At 57.0% G+C, this 21,497-nt stretch overlaps 1 protein-coding gene across 2 annotated transcripts; it reads left to right on the top strand.

Annotated features, from left to right (window-relative positions):
* Positions 1-636: 636 nt before the first annotated feature.
* Positions 637-21,446, top strand: ADORA2B (adenosine A2b receptor). Of its 2 annotated transcripts, none has more exons than XM_049702445.1 (2): positions 637-2,068; positions 20,022-21,446. In XM_049702445.1, exons 1-2 carry the CDS (start codon positions 1,758-1,760, stop codon positions 20,683-20,685), a joined length of 975 nt encoding a protein of 324 aa, XP_049558402.1. In that variant the 5' UTR covers positions 637-1,757; the 3' UTR covers positions 20,686-21,446. The 2 variants fall into 2 exon arrangements, with proteins under 2 accessions (XP_049558402.1, XP_004266856.1); XM_004266808.4 differs by having other exon boundaries at positions 639-2,095.
* The last annotated feature ends 51 nt before the right edge of the window (positions 21,447-21,497 follow it).

Below are 21,497 nucleotides of genomic sequence, written 5' to 3'. Positions count from 1 at the left end.
TACTGCCATCTGCTTCTAACCCTTGGTAGTGAGAGAGAAAATCCCCTATAATAACTTCGCCCAGCCGGGACATCCACTGTGAGTGCTTTTGGAGAACTCGTTGCCCCTGTTGGTACATAGGCAGGTGATACTGGTCATGCCTGACGGAGGCTGGGGGGCTTTGTGGTTATTATGGCTACACTGAAATAGAGTTCACGTGCCATCTTGCCCGTTCATTCATTCATTCGTTCATGTATTTAAACGGTGACTTTTTAAAATTAATTAATCTATTATTTTTGGCTGCGTTGGGTCCTTGTTGCTGCACGTGGGCTTTCTCTAGTGGCGGCGAGCAACTACTCTTCGTTGCGGTGCACGGGCTTCTCATTGCGGTGCACAGGCTTCAGTAGTTGTGGCTCGTGGGCTCTGGAGTGCAGGCTCAGTAGTTGTGGCTCACGGGCTCTAGAGCACAGGCTCAGTAGTTGTGGCGCACGGGCTCTAGAGCGCAGGCTCAGCAGTTGTGGCGCACGGGCTTAGCTGCTCTGCGGCATGTGGGATCTTCCCGGACCAGGGCTTGAGCCCGTGTCCCCTGCACTGGCAGGCGGATTCTTAACCACTGCGCCACCAGGGAAGTCCCTGACACTCTTTTTTTTTTTTTGCGGTACGCGGGCCTCTCACTGTTGTGGCCTCTCCCGTTGCGGAGCACAGGCTCCGGCCGCTCCGCGGCATGTGGGATCTTCCCGGACCGCGGCACGAACCCGTGTCCCCTGCATCGGCAGGCGGACTCTCAACCACTGCGCCACCAGGGAAGCCCCCTGACACTCTTCTTAACTACCTCGTCAGGTGACTGCAAGCAAAGCACGTGGGGTGGGGGCCAGGCACGCCCAGGTGTGCTCTGGAATGATGACGGTGTAGGCGAGGACCCCGGAGCATCATGGAGCAGGGTGCGGGGACCCAGGGCAGCGATGGGGGTGGATGCTGGGAGCAGGCAGTGAGGCGGGACCACCAGCCGCGACTTTGGGGTGGAGAGAAGCGAAGCTCTGGAGGCAGAATCGGCAGCACCGCGTACGGATGTGTCTGTGGGGAAGGGCGGGGGAGATTGTCAGCACCCGCCCTCCCGGGGTGGGCGAGGCTGCGAGGGGTGGTAAGGTCAGTCACTGAGGCCCGGGGCGGGGGCGGGGTGGGGCACGGGCCTGGGCAGAGCCGAAATTGGAACAGCTGGGCTTGGGCCCGGGCTCTCCTGGGGAGACCGACAGGCGGCAGGGGGCGCAGGCCGGGCTCTCCGGAGGCGCCGGGGCTGCAGGGGAAGAGTCTGGGGATTCAGTTAGGGGCCCCGTGTGAGGCCTTGGGGCCTGAGCTCAACCGGGGTGAACAGAGGGCCGAGGCGGCGCTGGGGGCGAGGATGGGGAGCCCGGCCGCGCCTCCCCGTCGTTCTCGGGCGAGCCCTGCCGTCCAGCGGTGTCCGTGGTGTGCGTTGGGGGAATCCCGAAGCCTGCAGGTCGTCGCCTCGCCCGGCGGCGGCGGCGCGGGGGTCCTCTCGCGGCAGGTCCGGCCCTGACCCCCAGCGCGGGTTCCCGGGAAGGTGCGAGCGCTCGGACCGCCCCGCCGGGTGGGGCGCACGGAGCGCGGGGCCGGCGGCGGGGCGGAGGGGGCGGGCTTGGTCGAGGCACCACCCCCGCCCCCGCGCCGCCTTCGTCCCGCCCGCCGGCCGGCAGAGCTCGAGACCCCGGCTCAGACGCGCGGTCCGGGCGCTCGTGGCAGCGCGGCTGGGCCGGGTGGCGATGCCGCTGGAGCTGACACAGGCCGCGCTGTACGTGGTGCTGGAGCTGGCGCTGGCCGCGCTGGCGGTGGCCGGCAATGTGCTGGTGTGCGCGGCGGTGGGCGCCTCGAGCGCGCTGCAGACGCCCACCAACTACTTCCTGGTGTCCCTGGCGGCGGCCGACGTGGCCGTGGGGCTCTTCGCCATCCCCTTCGCCGTCACTATCAGCCTGGGCTTCTGCACCGACTTCCACAGCTGCCTCTTCCTCGCCTGCTTCGTGCTGGTGGTCACGCAGAGCTCCATCTTCAGCCTCCTGGCCGTGGCCGTCGACAGGTACCTGGCCGTGCGCGTCCCGCTCAGGTGAGGACCCGGCCCCGCGGAGCCCCGTCCGCCCCGGCCCCCGGGACTCCAGACCCTCCCGGCCGGGGCGCGGGGCGCGCGAGTTCCGGCCCGCAGCCTCCGGACACACGTGCGCCGGGCTCGACCCTCTCGGTGCCCCGGGCGCGCGTCTCCTTCAGGGGATCCGAGTAGGGACAGCCCTGGGGCCCCGGGGGTGCGGCCCGGCGGGGCAGCTCCGGGGAAAGCGCCCCGAGCGGGCGGGAAGGGGCCGGGCGAGCGCTGGGCGGTAGGGCCGGGGAGAGAGGCTCCAGGGCAACCTTGGACGCTGGGATATGCGTGGGCAAAATGACCCGACTCGCCGCCCGACTTCAGGCTGTACCTGCCGACCCGGGTGGAGGTGCCAGTTAACTTTGGGGAACGCTGCGCGCTTCGTGCGGACTCTCATCACCTTCTTATACTTTAGAGAGAGTTAAAGTGCTTCCCGGCTCGCCGAGACCGACAGCCTGAGAGCCTCGTGCGTTGTATAGCCTTGTTTATCTGCTGCCCAGTCCCAGCGGCTGGGAAAGTGCCACCAGGGTTTCCAAACGCTGGAGGACTTGCGGGTCACTGTTTCTCCCACAGTCCGAAGATGTAGGAGCCAGCCGGCAAGGGAAGCGGAGTCCCAGGTGTAGCTGGGAGCTGGAGAGCCCGAGCATCACAAGCATCACCTGGGGCTTAATTGAAAGTATTTACTTTCTCCCTCCCTCCCTCCCTCCCTCCCTCCCTCCCTCCCTCTCCCTCTCTCTCCCTCTCTCTCCCTCTCTCTCTCTCTGTCTCTCTCTGTCTCTCTCTGTCTCTCTCCCTCCCTCCCTCCTCCCTCCTCCCTCCTCCCTCCTCCCTCCTCCCTCCCTCTCCTTCTCCCTCTTCCTCTCTCGCTCTCTCGCTCTCTCCTGCGCGCGCGCCTGGATGCCCTTTGGCGTTTCTGAGTTGGGTGAGCTTGGGATCTCTTTGGGTCTAGAACTGAGACAGGGAAATTGAGTAGGAGGGAAAGGAAGGAATTAATCTCTTGAGTGCCAAGTCTGTCAGGCGCTTTAAACTTACATCCTTTAATCCTGCCAGTAATTCCAGAGGTAGGTACCTGCGTCCTGTAGGCAAGGGGAGGACACGCAGGATGGTGCCTCTGAATCAGTGTAGCAGCAGGACTGGGTCTTAGCGCTGGCCCCATGTTCCCGCCGTGTGTGGCATCAGTGTTTGGCATGTGGGCGGAGAGCAGACGGCAGTTTCTGGAAGTGGATTCTGCTTGCAGTGAATTGGTGGCTGTACGGGAAAAGTGTTTGAGGGAATTGACGGGGGTGGGGGGCATGCTCCCAGAAGCCTTTGTAGCAGGCTGGCGTGGCACACCTCCCTGTGCTTTGTGTCCTGGGTGCCAGCGAGGGCAGGAGCCTCCTGCTTGGCCAGGCTGTGAGCCTCCTCTGTGTGTCTGGGCCTTTCCACATGCTGCTGCCCTTGGCCTGTGACCAGGAGGCCCCATGTGTCCCATCAGGTGTGACAGAGCCCAGGGGTTTCCGAGGACCGGGGCGCACGGCACGAGCTTCTTTTCTCTTAGGGCTCCCTTTCCTGCCTCTTGGTCCTTGTGTTGGTTACTTGGTAGCCTTTTGGACTGTTTGCACCCAGCAGGCAGCCACAAGCCCCAGCCTTATCTCACGGAAGCCCCTTGAGTTTGGCCCTGGCAGAGGTCCAGAGAGACCTCAGCTCAGTGCGAGTTACCGGAAGAATCCCCCGTGCCCCACGGAGCAGGAAGTTCCATGAAAGTTTAAATCTGTTACTTCTTGTCCCGGTCTCTGCTGGGCGAGGTCTTGAAGGAATGGGTGTGGGTGTGTGAAGGCGAAAGAAATGTGAATCACAGGTCCCTAACTTCTCCTTTGCATTTGCTGAAGCCAGGAGGGCGGGATGTAGGCTGGGGAGGGCAGAGCACCCCGGAGTGAGTGCCGGTCCCACCCCTGCCCTCCAGGCCTGCCCGCAGCAGGTCAGAGGTCTGCAGGAGGTGTGTGTGACCTGTCCCAGGAAGGAATGGCATGTGTCCTGGCCCCTGGCACCCAGCCCACCGTCACGGGCTGGAGAGGTCCTCACGGCTCCTGTTTCAGCACTTCCTGGCCTGCTGAGCTAAAGAGCAGATTACAGGGGTCACGGGTCAGTGGGAGTGAAGTTGGAAGTGTGCTGGGGAGGAGGGGACTCCCTGTAGAGGCAGCAGTAACCGGGTGAGGGCCAGAAGCTTAGGCCCGCCTCCTACCCGGGCACGAGCGGGGGCTTGGACTCGTCGCCGGTGCCCCAAGGCTCTGACGGAGGCCCGCGCGGTCCGCCGTGGGCACGGCTCGAGGCCGCAGAGCCCGCAGCCCTGCGGCTGCCCGGCTGTCAAGGCGGATACTGACCAGGGAGCGTTGCAGGAAAGGGGTGCCCGAGGAGATGGCCGGAAACGAAGACGAGAACTTGTGCCGGCCTGACCAGGAGGCGTGTCTGCCTACACCGGGCCCTGCCCTTGGCCTGAGAGCGAGGGGCGTCCACACACAGGAGAACATCCGCTAACTGCAGTTCACGTGCGCGCGGCTCCTGACGCAGGCGCCGGCCGGGGGTCCAGGCCCAGTGGTGCTCTGGGGAGCCGGCAGGGCGGGGCTCTGCGGGGCAGGGGTGTCTGCCCGCGGCTGCTGGCTCAGGCGTTTCCGGCAGGAGCCCTTCCTCCTCCCTAATCTTGTTGCCTGTCAGCCGCACCCCAGGCCACTGGAGTGCCGCGTGGTTCCCCTCTGCCCGCCTGGAGGCTTGCCCTCCCGGCTCCTGGACCCCGTTTCCCCTGCACCGCGCTGCTGAGTGTCTGCTGGGGCCGAAGGAGGGTGTTTCTGGGAGCGCTGGGTTGGTTGGGTGGGTCAGCAGGATGGCAGGCGCCGCGTCTGTCTGTCTGTCCCTGGATGCTCACTCTCCTGCCCCCTTTGCCACGTGGAGGCATCTTCTCAGAGCCTCACGTGTCCAGTCTGGGAGGGAGGTGTTGGGGACCTCTTAGCAAGACTGTGTCTTGGGTGAAAAGGTGGCCTCCACTGAGCTCCTTGCAGGTGACTGACCTGTAGCAGGTTGGCAGGGGGTTTTGAGCGTTCTTTTATTTTTTCACTTTTTCTCTTTTTTTAAATTGAGCTGCAGTTCGCCTACAATAAAATTCACCTGTGATTTTTTTTAAAACATTATCTACTTTTTTTTTCTTTTGGCTGCGTTGGGTCTTCGTTGCTGCGCGTGGCCTTTCTCTAGTTGCAGCGAGCGGGGGCTACTCTTCATTTCGGGCCGCGGGCTTCTCATTGCGGTGGCTTCTCTTGTTGCGGAGCACAGGCTCTAGGCGCACAGGCTTCAGTAATTGTGGCTCTCGGGCTCTAGAGCGCAGGCTCAGTAGTTGTGGCGCACAGGCTTAGTTGCTCCACGGCATGTGGGATCTTCCCAGACCAGGGCTCGACCCCGTGTCCCCTGCAGGTTCTTAACCACTGAGCCACCAGGGAAGTCCCTGTAATGTTGTTTTGAAATAAAGCTGGGAAAGAAGGTTTCAGCTCTGGGTCCCGCCACTCCCCGCCTTGGGTCCTCCCTTCTTCCACACCAGGGCTGTCTTTCTCTTCCAGATCATTCCCATTGGAGTGGGTTGAATGGTGTCCACACTCTAATCTCCAGAACCTGTGAATTTGGCCTTAGGTGGGAAAAGAATGAACATCACCTTATGTCGATCTTCAGAGGAGGAGCTTACCCGGGATGACCTGGTGGCCCCTAAGTGAAACCCCATTCCTATAAAGTAAACACGCAGAGAGAAGGGGGAAGGCGTTTGCAGATGGAGGCAAAGACTGGGATGCTGGGCGGCCACCAGAGCCCCGCCTCCCCTAGAGCCCGTGAGGAGCGTGGCCCTGCCACGCTTGATTCCGGGCTCCTGGCCTCCAGGGAGTGGAGGGAGTGAGTGGTGTCAGCCACTGCTCAAGTTCGCTGCGCTTTGTTACCGTGGCCCCAGGGAACCCCCATCACTATCCGAACGTGCGAAACGGACCCTCCGTCGCCGCTCGCCCCACCCACATGCCGGCCGTTGCTTGGTTTCCTTGACAGGAAGCTTCTCTGACATGCCGTCCAGTCTCACGGCCTCCACTTCCGTTGTCACCGTGTCCCCCCCGTCAGGCCACCCCTGCAGGGCCCCCTCTTGGTGGAATCCGAGAGTCCCTCCTGGGCCTCGTTGCCTGTGCCCTCTGGCAGCTCTGGACCAGCTCCTGCGGGGATCACACACCCCCCCCACCCGCTGCTCCCCTCCGGTCCATCTCCAATCTGGAGGGCGCCTGGGGTCCCGTCCCCTCGCTGCGGGTAGAGTCCAACCAGCTGGACGTTCGTGCAGGAGCTCCTGGGGCAGGGGGAGGTGGAGACGGAGCCCCGAGCACCTGGGGGGTCGGGGGAGGGGGATGGGGTCCCCCGCGACCTTAGGCTGCCCTGGACCATGGTGACCATGGTGACCAGGAGCCCCTCTGCGGAGGAGGCTGCGGCCCTCGGGCTCTGATGCTGGGGCAGCAGCCTCGCAGGGACACAGTGCCCGGCTCTGCGGCTCAGTAGCGTTTGCACAGGATTCTGGAAAGCACAGGTGGCCTTTGATCACGTGCAGAAAAAGTATGTGTCAAGAGGCAGAGTTAACTGCGTTTGCACAGGCAGACGAGCTGTGACTGCGGGCACAGCTGCCCTGTGGTACCCTGTCTCCACCTCACGCTTGCCTGCCGGCCGGGGTCACAACACCAGGGCAGGGACGCGCGGGCAGACAGGTGTGCTCCGGACACTGGAACACAGGGCACGGTTGTGAGCGGCAGCCGCTCTTTTGACCTTTTCTGGGCACCGCCCCCCCCATGCCTCGTCTCGGTGAGCCCCTGCGACAGCCTTCTGGGGGCGATCCTGTCACCTCCAGATCCACAGGTGGGGAGGACAGGGCTCAGAGAGCTGTCATCGGCCCAGGTCACACGGCCAGGGCGGGGTAAGCCTGTGTCCCCTGGAGGGAGAGGCTGCAGCCTCTCGGCGTGGACGAGGGGGCACCCCGGCGGCCATGAGTGGGACCCTTTAAATGTCACCAGGATAGAGGACGCAGTGGAACAGCACCGTGGCCAGAGGGGAAGGAGGCCGGTGCCTCGGCAGGTGCATGAGCCGTCACAGGATGTGACTCAGCTGCCCGGACCGCGGGAGCCTGTTGGCCGCCTCCCCTTCCTCAGATGCGGGAAGTGAGGCCCAGCCTTTTCGGATGCTTCTGACTCATTACTGACCCTCAGGGGCCGGGCTTCAGCGTGGTTCTTATAACCGCCCCCCCACCCCGACCCAGGAGACCCGTTAACAGGCTGTGATCTTCACCTCGGAGGCTGACGGGCTGGAGACACTGCCGTGGGCAGCAGGGACTGGACAGCAGAGAGCAGCTGTACCTTCTTTGAAAGAATTAAAGTTGGGAACAGACTGTCACGGGCTGAGGCTGGCCTTCTAACTCGGCCCGGCTGACAGGGGGCGGCGGTCCTTCTGGGGGGCTGATGCCGAAGTTTCATGTGGGAGAAGGGTGGGAGGATGGAGGGTGACGGCGCGGTGGGGATTGTGTGGGAGCAGCGGGCTTGCCGGGCCGCAGGGTCGGGGTCCCAGCACCGCGGGTCCGAGGGGCCCGGAGGCTTGCTGAGCAGTGTGGGTTCTGTCCTCAAGGCACTGGTAAGTCCACGAAGGACTTGGTTTTGTTTGTCGTGTTCTACGTTAGAAATCCACTAGTGTGAAGAAGTAGGTATTCAAAAGCACAGAGGGCTCCACGGGGAAAGGCCGAGTGGCCCACACCAGCCCCTCTGCCTGGAAGCCCTCCCACACTGGTTCCCAGGGCCACTCCACCCTCCACGGCGACAGCTGGGTTTGTGCTGCCGTCTTGAAACAGAATCTGTCGACTGCCTACCGCACGACACAAGCCCTGTTCCTTCCAATTTCTGTTATATTTTGATTTTTTTCCTGTGGATCCTATTTCAGCCTCTATTTCTGATTCCATCACTTGTAGGCGGTAGCTGTTAACTGTCAAGAAAAATGAGGAAAAGTGTACCACCACCACCCCCATCTCTCCACTTCTGCTGTCACCCTGTCTCTACCTTACTTTGGACAGGTAGGAGGTGTTACTTTCCAAAGGCGATCCATGCCGTCGTAAAGAGAATGAAACCATATAAAAGGGTAAACTGGGGGAAGGAAGTCACCCAGTCTGACCTCTGATTTCCCATTTGCCTGTTAGAGGAAACCACTGCTTCTTAGTTGTTGTTCTTTTTCCTGCACAAATTACGTATTGAACACATTTATACTATACCATTGCTTTTACAGTGTCAAGGTTCATAACATTTGCATTTTATTCTGTATCTATAATAAAGTTTCCTGCACTTTGTAGAGAGTTTCTGAAAAGTGGAAACCGATACCCGGCGCGTATAATGTTCTGCGCACGTGTTTCCCGAGCAGAGCAGGGTGACTGGAGCAGAAATGCCCTCCTGTCACTAAGCCCATCTTCTCCAGGAGATGGGTCTCATGGCAGGTCACGTGGGTTCTGTTTGTAGGTGCCGCCCACTGCTCAGAATTATGCCCCATTTTAGTCAGCCTCGTGTTTGGACCATCAACTTCCCATCTGGAAATCAGAGGACTACCCAGCTCCTTCACTCTCATTGCGGAGGGTGCACGGTGCTGCGCGGGTGTCGTGCTGGGTCTCCCCATCATACTCTTGGGGTGCTTCTGCCATTTCTTGCCCCCCTCCCGCATGTTTTCTTTCCTCTTTCTGGGATTCCACATGTTTGTCTATATACCATCCGTAGGTAGCTTTTTCAGGACGTGGGTTCTTTCATGCCAGCAACGTTTTCCTTTCTCACACGTGGTTGGTAGTGGGACTGGATACGCTCAGAGGCTTGAAGGCATTGCTCTAACACCCAGGGTGCCCAAGAAGTCCGACGTGGGTGTAATCCTTCTTTGTAACTCTGTTTCCTCGGAAGCCTTTGGGATCTTTTGCTTTGCTTGGTGTTCTGAAATTCCACGAGGTTGGGTCTAAATGTTGACTTTCAGCTTGTCTCCTTCACCTGGGGACGACGCCTTGCCAGTCTGAAGACTTAGGTCTGTCTTCAGCTCTGAAATCTTAAAAAAGAATTTTCCTAGATTATTTCCTTATCTCCATTCCGTCTGTTTTTCCTTCTGGGATTCTTAGTAAGTAGATGGAGACTTTCCCTCCTTGACTGTTTCTGTCTTGTAAACGTACTCTTCCATATAAGGTTCCAACACTTTAGCCTTTTGTTCTCTCCTGGAAGAGTTCCTTGACTTCTCCCCCTAGTTCTTCTATTTCTGTTTGTTTTTAAATTTTAGCGTTCATATTTTTACTTTTGATTGAAGGTTAAATCTTTTGGAGTCAGTTTTGAAAAACCACTTTTGGGTTCACGTGGTTCGGATTCTTGCTGTGGCATAGATTGTGTATAATCAGGACTCTGCCTCCAGCCCCATCCTCCGTCACTGGGTCTCAAGCTTCAGCCAGGGAAGGGTGGGGACGTGAGGGATAAGTGCCCAGCTACGCGGGAAGTGCAGGCGTGATGCCTGAGGGGCGAGGCCGCCCTAGGCTGGTCAGCAGGCAGCCTTCCTCTTGATTTCTGCTCCCTTCCTAAATCCCGTCTGGAACCTGCTGTCTGCAAGGCTGGAACCTCTCTTCCCGGCCAACCTGTTTCTGGCTTAGGGCTCCATGGAAGCAGGCTGACGCGCCGCGCCAGCCAGGAGGTCGGGCAGAGTCTGGAGCAGAGGGGCCACGGGGAAAACCGTGCAGCCGACCAGAAGACCAGGACGGGGAGGACCCCCGAGACCAGAGGTGGGCCCTGGGGGTACCGTCGGTGAACGGGGACCAGAGACGCGGCTGGGCTGGCGTCCGCCTGGACACCACGCGCCGAGCGGCGGGCCCGCGACGAGGACACGGGGTCACAGGGGTGACGGGTTCAGGAGGGCTCGCTGACTGGGCAGGATGCTGGGCCCGAGGAGAGGAAGAGTCCAGGTGAGCCCGGGTTTCTGGGCCGCCAGGTGGCCCATCCCAGAGGCACGGGGGCCGTTAAGGCGCCCGCATGGGGCGGGGCACGTGGCGGGCGGCGCTCGGGGAGCTCCAGGCTGGGCGGCCCTTCTCGGCTCCGTATCCAGCCCCTCCTGACAGCATCACTCCAGACCCAGCGCTGTTTAAACATCCTCAAGCTGCTCTCTCCTCTCTCAGCCCCACTGGCTTTGCTTTTGGCCGGTCTGCTACCGCCCTGCCCCGCACAGGGCTCCCCAAAGCAGCTTTCTGTCCCACATCTTGATTTCCAGCGCTGATTTTGACACCGCCAACGCCAGCGCCAAAGCTGCCTTTTTTTTTCTTTTTTCTTTTTTTATAATGTAGAGTCTCAAGCGCTAGTGAAAGACATCCCAGACCAGGTGCTGGCGGCTGCACGCCTTCACCCCGCCTGCAGCCCGGTCTCTTTGGTCCCCCCTCTGCTTCCTCCCTGTCCCCGCTGCCAGCCCTGCATCCTTGCTGCCCCTGCAGCCCTGCTCGCGCCTGGGGACAGGGCCGGCCTCCCCCGCCCCCCTCTCCCCTCTGTGTCTCTGCTTTGCTTCTCAGGACCCCCTCAATCCCCTGGCCGAGGTCAGGCCTCTGCACGTGCCGTTCTCCCTGCTTGGGGTGTCCTGCACCTGCCGACTCCTGCCGATTTCCACGACACTCTCTCTGGGAGGCACCCTGGGTTCCCTTGCAGCTCTCTGCATGCTTGTGGGTATTTTCTAGGTTATTTGTCATCGGTTTAAGGTTGCCTTTGATGCTTCTTTATAAGCAGGGCTCATGCTGCTCCCCCCGGCATCTCCAGTAGGCGAGTCCAGTTACTAGCGTGTGACGTGTCTAGGGGTTGTCAGTGTGTGTGTGCACACGTGTACACACATGTGTGCTGGGGGGACCTGCCCCGATAGGGATGGACCAGCTTGTCGTTGAGACACGACAAGCCCGTGGAGGGTGTCCTCAGGATAAAGCCGGGGAGAGTGGAAGACTGAGAAGGAGAGGGGGGGGAAAAGACATACTGGCATCGCCTAGAGGGGTAAATAGCTCCTAAGTTTGGCGTTTTCAGAAGTCATGAGAAACGTAGTTTTTTAATACATACACAAGCACACACATCCTGCATTCATTTTGTACTTTTTAAAAAGTCCCTGCTATTAAAAGATATATTTGTATATATGTATCTATATCTGTGTGTATATATATATATACATACATATATATATAGTTATACACACACACATTTGTGTCCATTTGACTAATCTAGTGTGGTCTGTGGTTTCAGAAAGAATGAGTCATTCTGAACTAGTGTGTGTTTTTTCACAACTTCTAAGTTTCAAAACTAAGAGAAATTCCCACATGGTTCGTGTTTTGCTACATTCGCTTTCTCTCTCTCTCTCTCTCTCTCTCTCTCACACACACACACACACACACACACACACACACACACACACACAATTATACTCAAGAGCTTTAACACTGACGTGGTACAGTCTATAGTCAGATGTCCCAGTTATCCCGATCATTTTCTTTACAGTTTTTTAAAAATTCAGATTCCAATAAAAGGTCACACGTCCATTTAATATGTGCCTTTGGTTTTCTTTAATCTGGAAGCATTCCTCAGTCTTTTCCCCGCCCCCCTCTCTTTCATGGCAATACATTATTTTGAGTTTGGTTGTTTCTTTATGATTAGATTCTCAAGTTGAACATTTTTGGTGGGAATACTGTCTACCTGATGGTGTGTCCATTTCAGCCCATCACATAGGACGGCACACGGGGTCAATCTGTCCCACTGCTGTTGTGTTAAATCTCATCACTGCTAGCGTTCATCACTGTAAAGGTGTGTTTTCCCCGTTGATGATTCTTGCTTGGATCAATTATTACCATGTCAGATGGTAATTTTATTTCTTTTCATTCCTTCCACTGTATCAGTTGTCCTTCTTCTGTAGAGAAGAGGTTTACCTTTCCCTGCTTTTCCTTAAATTATGTTTTTTACATGCCAGTGGACTTAGGGAATTTTATTTTCATTTAATGTGTTACAGTCCATACCTGTTATTCACTTTGATGCCCAAGTTTGGAGAATGAGAGCCTGTGCAAGCTGACTTCTCTTTGAGCGTTCCCGTCACGTTTTTGAGCACTTCTTACTTTCTGGCACAGAAAGGGTTTTCAGGCTCCATTGTATTTTCTGGCTTTGGAATCAGCCGTTTCTCCAAGGAGCCCTGTTTTCTTGCAGTGGAGAATGGTATTTAGAAACCAGGATTCAGCAGGAGCGCTCATGGCTGCTGGAGTGTCATTTCTTCTAGGCCCTCGTGATGAACACAGCTAGGAGAGCTTTGTTTTGTTTTGTTAAATAATGACTTGGAGGAACTCCTGCGTGCAGGAGAATGCCAGCTCACTAATGAGTAGGGATGACTGAGTGTAAGCGGGTCATCACTTGGCAACTGTCATCATAATAACCGGTTCAGGGAAGAACAGTCAATAGGTGATAAAACTCACCGGTGCAAGTTTGATGAGGGCCAAGATGTTTACAGAATCTCAAAGTCTATGCACCACGAGGTACAGCCGATCGCAGAGGGATAAGCAGTCCCAGCGGAGAAGCCTGGTGGACGCCCCCGCGAGCAGTTACCTTCAAAGTTACGGTCACCAGTAACAGGATGCCACGCCCTCCGATGCCGCGTGTCTCCTGACGTCTAACTGGTCGTTAGTGTGCGTGGTGGCTGACGCTTCTGACAATTAATGGTGTGTCTGAAGCGCAGTGTGTTTCAGCCCCCGCCGTGGGAGGAGGGTACCTTTGCGGGGAGAGAGGATGACAGGTATCCTCTTTCTTCTCTGGTCTGGGTTCAGGCAGTGGGCTTTTCTCTCGGGGGTTCTTATTTCACGTCAAAGAGACCAGAGTCTGGAGCCCAGCGACCCTGGGCTGTCCCCAGGTCCCACCCGATATATGAGACCAAAATGGGAGCCTCGCCGAGAACCAGCCTCAAAGGTGAGCTCTGGGAGACCTGGTCCTGGCCACCACCGCCATCTCTGTAGGCCACTCTGGACGGCCTCCTCTGGCCGTGCTGACCTGGTGCGGACAGCTGCCCACATTCTTTCCTGCACTCTTCCTCTGAGGCTCCCGGGTGGCCATGAAGGACAGGTGGCATCTCTTCCACCCGCCTGCACTTTGGCAGTGGCCCGGCTCAGGTCCCCACCGGGATTCAGGCATGTCTGAACTTGGTGGAGGGGATGGGGTACCCCCAGCAGCCAGAGTGGTCCTGGCCTCCCGGGAGGAACTCAGCCTGAAGGGCAGCTCCGGCGGCCAGAGCTTGTCATCCAGCAGGTGGGCAGGCGCTGTCCTGGCCTCCAGCGGCCCTGCAGGCTCCAGCCGTGACCATCTCAGGCCACAAGGCGGCTGGCCCTCAAGACATTTATTTACCACAGACGGTAGACGGGAGACCCTCCTCCCACCCCTAGACCTGAACTTAACGTAAACAGAACCAAGCAGTTCTTTTTGTGTAAAAATCGTTTTATTTGTTCCTTACGTGTTTGCGAGAATTCCTCGGTGAGGTCATGTGGGCCTTCGGCCTTCTTTGCGGGAAGCTTTGTGGATCCTGGGTCTTGAATGGGCACAGCGCAGAACTGCTACTGCTTCTGTCCGTGACAACGTCTGAAACCCCTGTTACCTTGGTGGGAAGCAACTCTTCAGCCTCAGGAGGTCCCTCTTAGACAGATGCCTCTTGTGAGCTACAAGCTGGAGCTCGGGACACGTCCACGCGCCCCTCGGCTTGTTTGTCTAGAGCTACCGGGTGGGTGTTCAGCGGGTACGTGTGCCAAGGAACCAGAGCTCTGTTCCTTTCTTACAAAGTCAGGCTGGCGTCGGGGCTTTGCTCGCCAGGTCCGGTGTGAGGTGTTCTGGATACGAGCGTGAGTGAGGGAGTCCCTGCCTTGGAGGAAGTCTCGGCTCCGCGCGAGGGGATGGCCCTGCAGCCCCCCGGGGAGGCTCTTGCGAGGGGCCCTGGGGACGCGGGGCTCCACGGGAGCCCAGGGCTGCACTTCAGGGGAATTTCTGTCCTGTGAACGGGACGCATGCGCTGGGCGAGCGGTGTTGGGATGGTGCAGGCACTGTCTGGGTTCATCTGGCGTTCTGCCCGGACACAGGAGCAGGAATAGTGGGATTAGCCTGGCTGGCTTCAGCAGGGGCGGGAAGAGCCCTCAGTGTGACTGCTGTGCAGCCCAGAGCGGTTCCCAGGACCGGGGGCGGGGGGGGGGGGAAGCAGGGCCCGGGCCTCCTGCGGCACCCGCAGCCCTCACCCCTCACAGCGCGCGGCCGCATCGCCTCGTCCGGCTGCATTGCCTTGGCACCCGTTGGCCTTGCCCTAATTGCACTTTTGCCGGGATTTCCATTAGACTTTCTGGGGACTTTTTTAATATTCACCGCGGCAGCCTCTACCCCCACCCCCTCCGCGGACCTGCCTGCTGGGCCGTCCAAGTTATCTTGTTAGCACTCTAGTTATAACTCTTGGTAGGTGTTGAGTGGTCTGTCCTCACCCCATTTTCATGTAAGTCCCGTTACTGTTTGTGTGCGATTTTAGAGAATATGACGTTTTCTGAGAATGTATATGTTGCTTTGGAGCAGAAGTGTTTCTATTACAGAGAAATGAAACTTGGGAGCGAAACAGAACATGAAGGGAAAAGTCCCTAAAGGAACAATCGGCAATTTTAAGGAGCAGGACAGAGCTCCGGGTGTACTTACCTAGTGATTTGCATTGATAAAGTGCTTTGCACACACGAAATCTGTGTTCAGAGGCCCCGCAGGGGTGGGTTCTGCAGCCACCGCTCTCCCCATTTTTCTGAGAGCAGAGCTCCAGCTCTCCCCAGCCCCTGTCTGGACTCAGTGTCACTGCCGGGGTGGCTGCCCTTGGGGATCTGCCGCACTCAGGGCACCCTGAGCGCTGGGAATTCTGGCTTCCGAGGCTGAGCGTGTGGCCTGGTCTGAGCCGAGGGCTGCAGAGCCGGAGCGGGGGGGACCCTGGCCCAGAAATAGGCCAGCGCTTGTCAGGCAGCGCTTGGCAAGCCCTCTGTCATGATGTGAGCCCGGGCGTCCACACTGTTCCCTTTAGCTGTGACTGTCTCTCGATCCGGCTCCTTAGCTAATGAGCCCCTTGCATGGAGAGTGGGTGGGTCCGGCACAGCGGGGGCACAGCCACTTCCCAGAGGGTGGACTCCCCCAGGACACCCCTTTTGTGTGGGCTGGAGTTGTTCCTGCTTGCTCGGTGTAATACCGCCGCCTACATTTCCTCTACTCATCGCCTTCCATTTACTCCTCCTGCACTTGGGGCGGATGTGGGAAAGGACACGTTCCCGCCGTTCAGGAATGTTGTGGGGGGCACGCGCGCACACACACACACGAGGATGCTCTGAGAGCCCCTGGTGCTCGGGGAGCAAAGGAGCGAGGGGTGGGCAGGGTGGGAGTGGGGCGCTCAGGGAGAGGACAGAGGCCCAGCCGGAAGTGGGAGACGAGAGGGTATGGGGGAGGAGAGCGGAGCCCACCACCCCCCGTGAGATGCCAGAGACCCGGGGGTCGTGCCCCCAGCCTCCCGCCCGGTGCAGGGACACCGGCCTGCTCTCCCCAGCATCCCTGGCCGTCTCCCACCCGTGCCCGGGTCCAGGCAGCGTCTCGCGGACACGGACTGTTCTGCCATCGTGGGGCTGCAGCTCCGGCGCTAAAAGCGCGTCTGCCTTTGGAGCCCACGTCTTGCTGTGGGTCTGGTTGTGTCCGCCAGCAGAAGCGTCGCCCTGCCGCCTTATAAGGACTGCCTGCCGAGCGGGCAGCAGAGGCCTCTGCCGCTTCCCAGGTGGCCGGCCACGGAGTTGGGGGCGGAGGATCCGTGGAACGGCCGGCAGCTTTGGCCCGGGCAGAGGGCAGCAGAGTCGGGGCTGGCGGAGGGGGGAGCTGGGATCTGTGAGAAGAACCATGGGGTCCTGAGCAGGAAAGTGACTGCTTTGGGCAAAACCGGAATCAGATCAGGTCGGTGGGTTTGTGTCCTGACTGCAGTTCAGCGGCAGCAGGCCAATCATTTAACCGTGGGAGCCTCAGCCTCCACATCTGTAGCTGGCGATGGTGCCCTGACCTCGCGAGACGGGGGATGCGCGCGGGCCTGGTGCCTGCGGAGCGGCGCCCAGGCGGGGCGGCCGCGCGTCTGATGTGCCCTGTGCGGCTGGCGGCCGGGGGAGTCTGTAGGCACGTGTCTCCCCCAGCCCCCAGCGTGTCGTGTGGCCGTGTGGTTCAGAGCTGCTAGGATGGGGGGTGGGGTCTGTGAGCCCTGTCTTTGCTGTCATCCTGCCCCACGCCAACGTCTTCTCTTGAGTTAACCACTGAAGTAGTTTCCTAACTGCTCTGCTTTCCTTCTGGCGGCCCTGAAACTCAGTCTCCACGGTGAGCTTCACGCAGCCGAAACCAGTGCCGTCCCCCCAGCGTGCCTCGAGCCCCCCATGGCATCCCGCAGCACTGGGGTATCTAGTATCAAGCTCCAGCCCCTTCCCCCGGCCGGGGGACGGGCCCGCCTCACCCCTCTGCTTCTCTAGGAAGGTGAAACCCTTTCCTGTCTGGAAGCCATGCACATTCTGTTCTCTCTGCTTAGAATGGCTTCTCCCTGCTTTTCAGAGCCTCCCTGCCCCCTGCACCTCCGGCTCTGCTGCCTAAGAGGCTTCCCTGACACCCTGTGTCCAAGCTCTTCCTGGTTTTCTCTAACCTGCACCCTGTTCCTTTTGGTTTGGCCAGACTCCTTCTGACTTGTGATTGTACCTTTGAGTGTTTACCTGTTTATTTTCTGTCTCCTCCGTTAGCTTCACAGCCCACGAGGGCTGTGATTCTGTTTCCAGTGCCAGCGGAGTGTGTGGTAATACAAGGAAGAACTCTGAATAAAATAATGAGCCAGTAGGGGAGAAGGGCCCTGGTGCAGGGGGTCACGGAGAAGGCTGGGACCAGCTGCTCCCCAAATGAAATCAGCTGCTGTTCCTCATCTGAGACGATTTAGCGTAAAAGTAGTTTTTCATATGCGCAGGATCCAGCAGTTTTGAGAGGTTCAGATGTGGGTGGATTCCAGTTGTTTTGAACTCCGCCAGGAAGCCACCCCCTGGGATCCCTCTGTGTACAGAGGACTCCGTGTCTAATATTGCTTAGGAAAAAGTCACGTAAAAGAAGCAGCATAGGGACTTCCCCGGTGGTCCAGCGGTTAGGACTCCGCGCTCCCAATGCAGGGGGACCCAGGTTCGATCCCTGGTCAGGGAACTAGATCCCACATGCCGCAACTAAAAGATCCTGCATGCCTCAACGAAGATCCTGTGTGCTGCAACTAAGACCCGGCGAAGCCAAATAAATAAATAAGTAAATAAATAAATATTTAAAAAAAAAGCAGCATAACGTGGTGTAAGGAACAGAAGCCTGAAAGTCCTGACTTATTGGTCTTTGGTTCTTGTATTGCCTTTGTTACTTAAAGACTTTGTATGTCTGGTTCCTCATTTGTAAAATAAGAGAAGTTGGACTAGAAAAGATGAAAGTCCCTTCCAGTTTGTACGAGCATGCTTTTGGCTGCAGGTAACAGTGACATAAGCCATCAAGACCATCAATTATCTCTTGAACTACAATATGGAGCCATGGTGGTTCCAGGGTTGGTGTAGTGGTTCAAAGACACCATCAAGGACCTGGACTCTTTCCTCCCTTCTGCTTCGCCATTTGCTTTGTTTTCAGGCTCATGCCTCATGGTCACAAGATGGCTGCTGCAGCTCTAGGCATCACAGCCTCCCATAAGAGCATCAAAAGCAGAAAGGGATGAGTATGGGGAGGAGCTCTCCTCGTGTGTCTCTCTCCTTTTATCAAGTAAAACTTTTCCTGGAAGTACCCTAGCAGACTTCCTTTAGTCACATTGGCCAGAACCACCTCCCGTATCCATCCCAGACCATGACTGACAAGAGAATGTGCTAACCCCAGATCTTACTCATCCCCCGGGGCTGGTCTGTGTTCAGCTGTACACAGCTCGGTGCAGCTGAGGCCCGTGAACAGTGGAGGCGTGGCTGCCTCGTGGGCCTGAAGTTCTGTGACTCTTAAGTGCTTGGCCTTCAGGAGGCGGTGGCCTTGTTACCCTCCAGGGGTAACATCGCATTCTTCACGTCTCTGGCAAGGCAATGGCCAGGAATAACATTTTTATAAGGAATGGCTTTACATTCCTGCGTGAGGAGGGAAGCAGAAAGGATTTGGAAATAGATGGGATTTATTGGCCCAGAAAAGTTCAGCGAGCAGCTGCACCCAGCAGGTCCTCTGTAGTCAAGACCCCACAACTGAGTTGCCCTCGTAGGGAGCAGAGAAGATGAGGGGTCACCGTCAGCGTGAGGCAAGACCTCAGTTAACTGCCCCCGCAAACTGGACCAGTCCTGCTGCCTGTCCGGCCACAGCATCAGGCATTCCTAATAAGCAGAAGCCCGTTTTAAAGCTGTCTGGTAGCGAGCCAGGAATGTGTTTGTAATGGCCACCATCCTAAGAACCTCCTATGCGCCAGGCACTATGCTAGCTCCTGGGGACACCAAATCAAAGGGACAAGGTCCAAGTCCTTAAAAGGCTGAACACCTGCGAGAGATAAACAAGCTCTATGACAGGTGTGTGTCTGAGGCCAGAGAGTGGGAGAGGCCACCTTTGCCTGCGAAGGGAGCAGGAAAGGAGGTGACCTTTGAGACGGGAGAGCAGCCGGGCCAGGACGCAGCAGCCGTCGGGAACAGCAGGCAGGGGCACTTGGGGCGGCGGCCTGAGGGCTCCGTGGTCCATGCTGAGAAGTGTGAGCTTAACCCTGCAGGCGAAGGAGATCGGATGCTTCCCACAGACGAGTCTTAAGATAATGTGTATCCAGTTACTTCCCAGTTTTCTTCCCAGAGGTTAAGATATTATTTCATTTTTTTCAATACGTTATGTTAAATACATATGATGGACCAGTTATGAATAGCAGAGCTTATACCTTTGCTATAAACCATATATGGACTACCTTGTAGCAAAATGTCCAAAATGTGTATTATGATTTTTAGAGATTTTAAATAAGATTTAATGGTCTAAAAATTACTAAAAAGGTTTGATATTTGCTAAGTTCTTTCCCAATTTTTATCAACTTCGCCGCTAGCCGAGACAGCCAGGGATGCTGCTAGAACTCTCGTTCTCCAGCACCTTACCGGGGAATTCAGGGGGATGACTCTTCCTAGGGTGTTGGTGGGAGACTGACCAGAAGGCTTCTCGCCCAGAGTCACCAGGTGGGGCTGCCTGACTCCAGGGGCCTCCGGTCCTCACTTGCTGGGTGTTTGTTCTAGGACATCTTATCAGTGAAGCCTCCCTGCCTGACCTCTTTAACCCTAGTCCGTGCCACAGCTCACCTTCCTCACTCTGCTTTTTCTCTTTTCACACTACACGTCTCCTTCTAACATACTGTATAATTTACTAACCTATGCTTGTTGTTTATTATGATCTGTCTCCCCTGCTAGAACGTTAAGTCCCTGAGAAGCAGGGGTCTTGTGGGTTCCATTCCCTGGTGTATCTCGACCCCCTAGAGCTGTGTCTCATAGGAGACCTAGACCCAAGGTCAGTATCTGGGTGATTAGAAAGCAGCCTTTAAGAATTCTCCACTTGTTCTCCTCGACCATGATTTGTCATTAGACAGAGGTGAGTTATTAAGAATGAAAACCTTATTGAGCTTGTTAGAGCAAAGCTGTTTCTACCTGTTTGCGAGCTGTTAGTGTTGAGGGTAAGAGGTCACGGTGCCCCCTGAGGCTGAACGGTAGAGGCTGTTAGGGGTAAAGGAACTAAGAGCAGAGGTGGGGTCTTGGACTTCGGTGGCAGTGCTGTACGCTGGCGGTGACAGATGCTGTTCTTTTCAACAGGTATAGGAGTCTGGTCACTGGGGCCCGAGCAAGAGGGGTCATTGCTGTCCTCTGGGTCCTCGCCTTGGGCATCGGCCTGACCCCGTTCCTGGGGTGGAACAGTAAAGACCGTGCCGCCAACTGCACGGAGCCCTGGGACGGAACCACAAATGCAAGCTGCTGCCTTGTGAAGTGTCTTTTTGAGAACGTGGTCCCCATGAGCTACATGGTGTACTTCAATTTCTTTGGGTGCGTCCTGCCCCCGCTGCTCATAATGCTGGTCATCTACGTCAAGATTTTCCTGGTGGCCTGCAGGCAGCTCCGGCGCATGGAGCTCGTGGGCCACTCGAGGACTGTCCTCCAGCGGGAGGTCCACGCGGCCAAGTCCCTGGCCATGATTGTTGGGATCTTTGCTCTGTGCTGGCTGCCGGTACACGCCATCAACTGTGCCTCGCTCTTTCAGCCAGCCTGGGCCAAGGAGAAGCCCAAGTGGGCCATGAACACGGCCATCCTCCTGTCGCACGCCAACTCGGTCGTCAATCCCATTGTCTACGCCTACCGGAACCGAGACTTCCGCTACACTTTCCACAAAATCATCTCCAGGTATGTTCTCTGCCGGACAGACATCCGCAAGAGTGGGGATGGGCAGGCAGGGGCGCAGCCTGCTCTCCAGGTGGGCCTGTGACCGAGGCTCCTCTGGCCTGTTCCAGGAGAAGGCACAAGTTCAGTAACAAAGGGACAGGGCATGGCTGGCGGATTCTCACTGGAAGGACAGCTACACCTCACAGGCCAGCAGGTGGCCTCTTCGGAGCACTTCCCCGGAGGTACCCCGTACCTGGTTAATATGCACACGTTACTCGTAGGTCCCAAGGGTCGGCAGATGTGTTTACGGTTCTCTGGCTGCTCTGGCTGATGATGCCGACGACTTGAATGGATTGTAAAAGAGACTTTTGTTTTCCTAAGACTCTACCTCTTTCGTGGTAGAAAATGACTGAAACTATTTTACTGTAAAACACTGTGAACTATTACAATACAAATACTTTTTAACTTAGCAGGCAATGGAAAAAGTTGGACATACTAAAAATATATACTTGTTCTGGGGAAGGTGACCAGGAAAATCAGAAGTATAATTCTTCAATCAAGACACTGCCATATTAGGGAGATGATAGTCTCATAAGTTCTTAAGTAGAATGTCATCAGATGACAGGTTTGATAACAGTCTTTTCCATGTACAGCAAACTACCCTAAAGGAAGAAACTGGAGAAGTGGGATCCCTCCGCCACCAGATTCTGTTTCCCCCTTCCAGAGCTAGATAGTGAATTTTACTTCTCTCCCAAGTTCAAGTTGGCCAAGTTGCTGGAATCCAAAGTGAAAATTTTACTAAGGAAAGTTAGAGAATTGTGTTTATGTATGAGGTGAAATAAAAATAAAACTTAAAAACAAAAATACAGTTTAGGGTGCTGTGCCGGCCTGCCATGCAGAGCTCACCTACCTTCC

Source organism: Orcinus orca, chromosome 19, assembly GCF_937001465.1.
Source record: "Orcinus orca chromosome 19, mOrcOrc1.1, whole genome shotgun sequence".
Taxonomy (NCBI): domain Eukaryota; kingdom Metazoa; phylum Chordata; class Mammalia; order Artiodactyla; family Delphinidae; genus Orcinus; species Orcinus orca.
The sequence above is the reverse complement of the archived record's forward strand: the minus strand, read 5'-3'. Positions and strand labels throughout refer to the sequence as shown.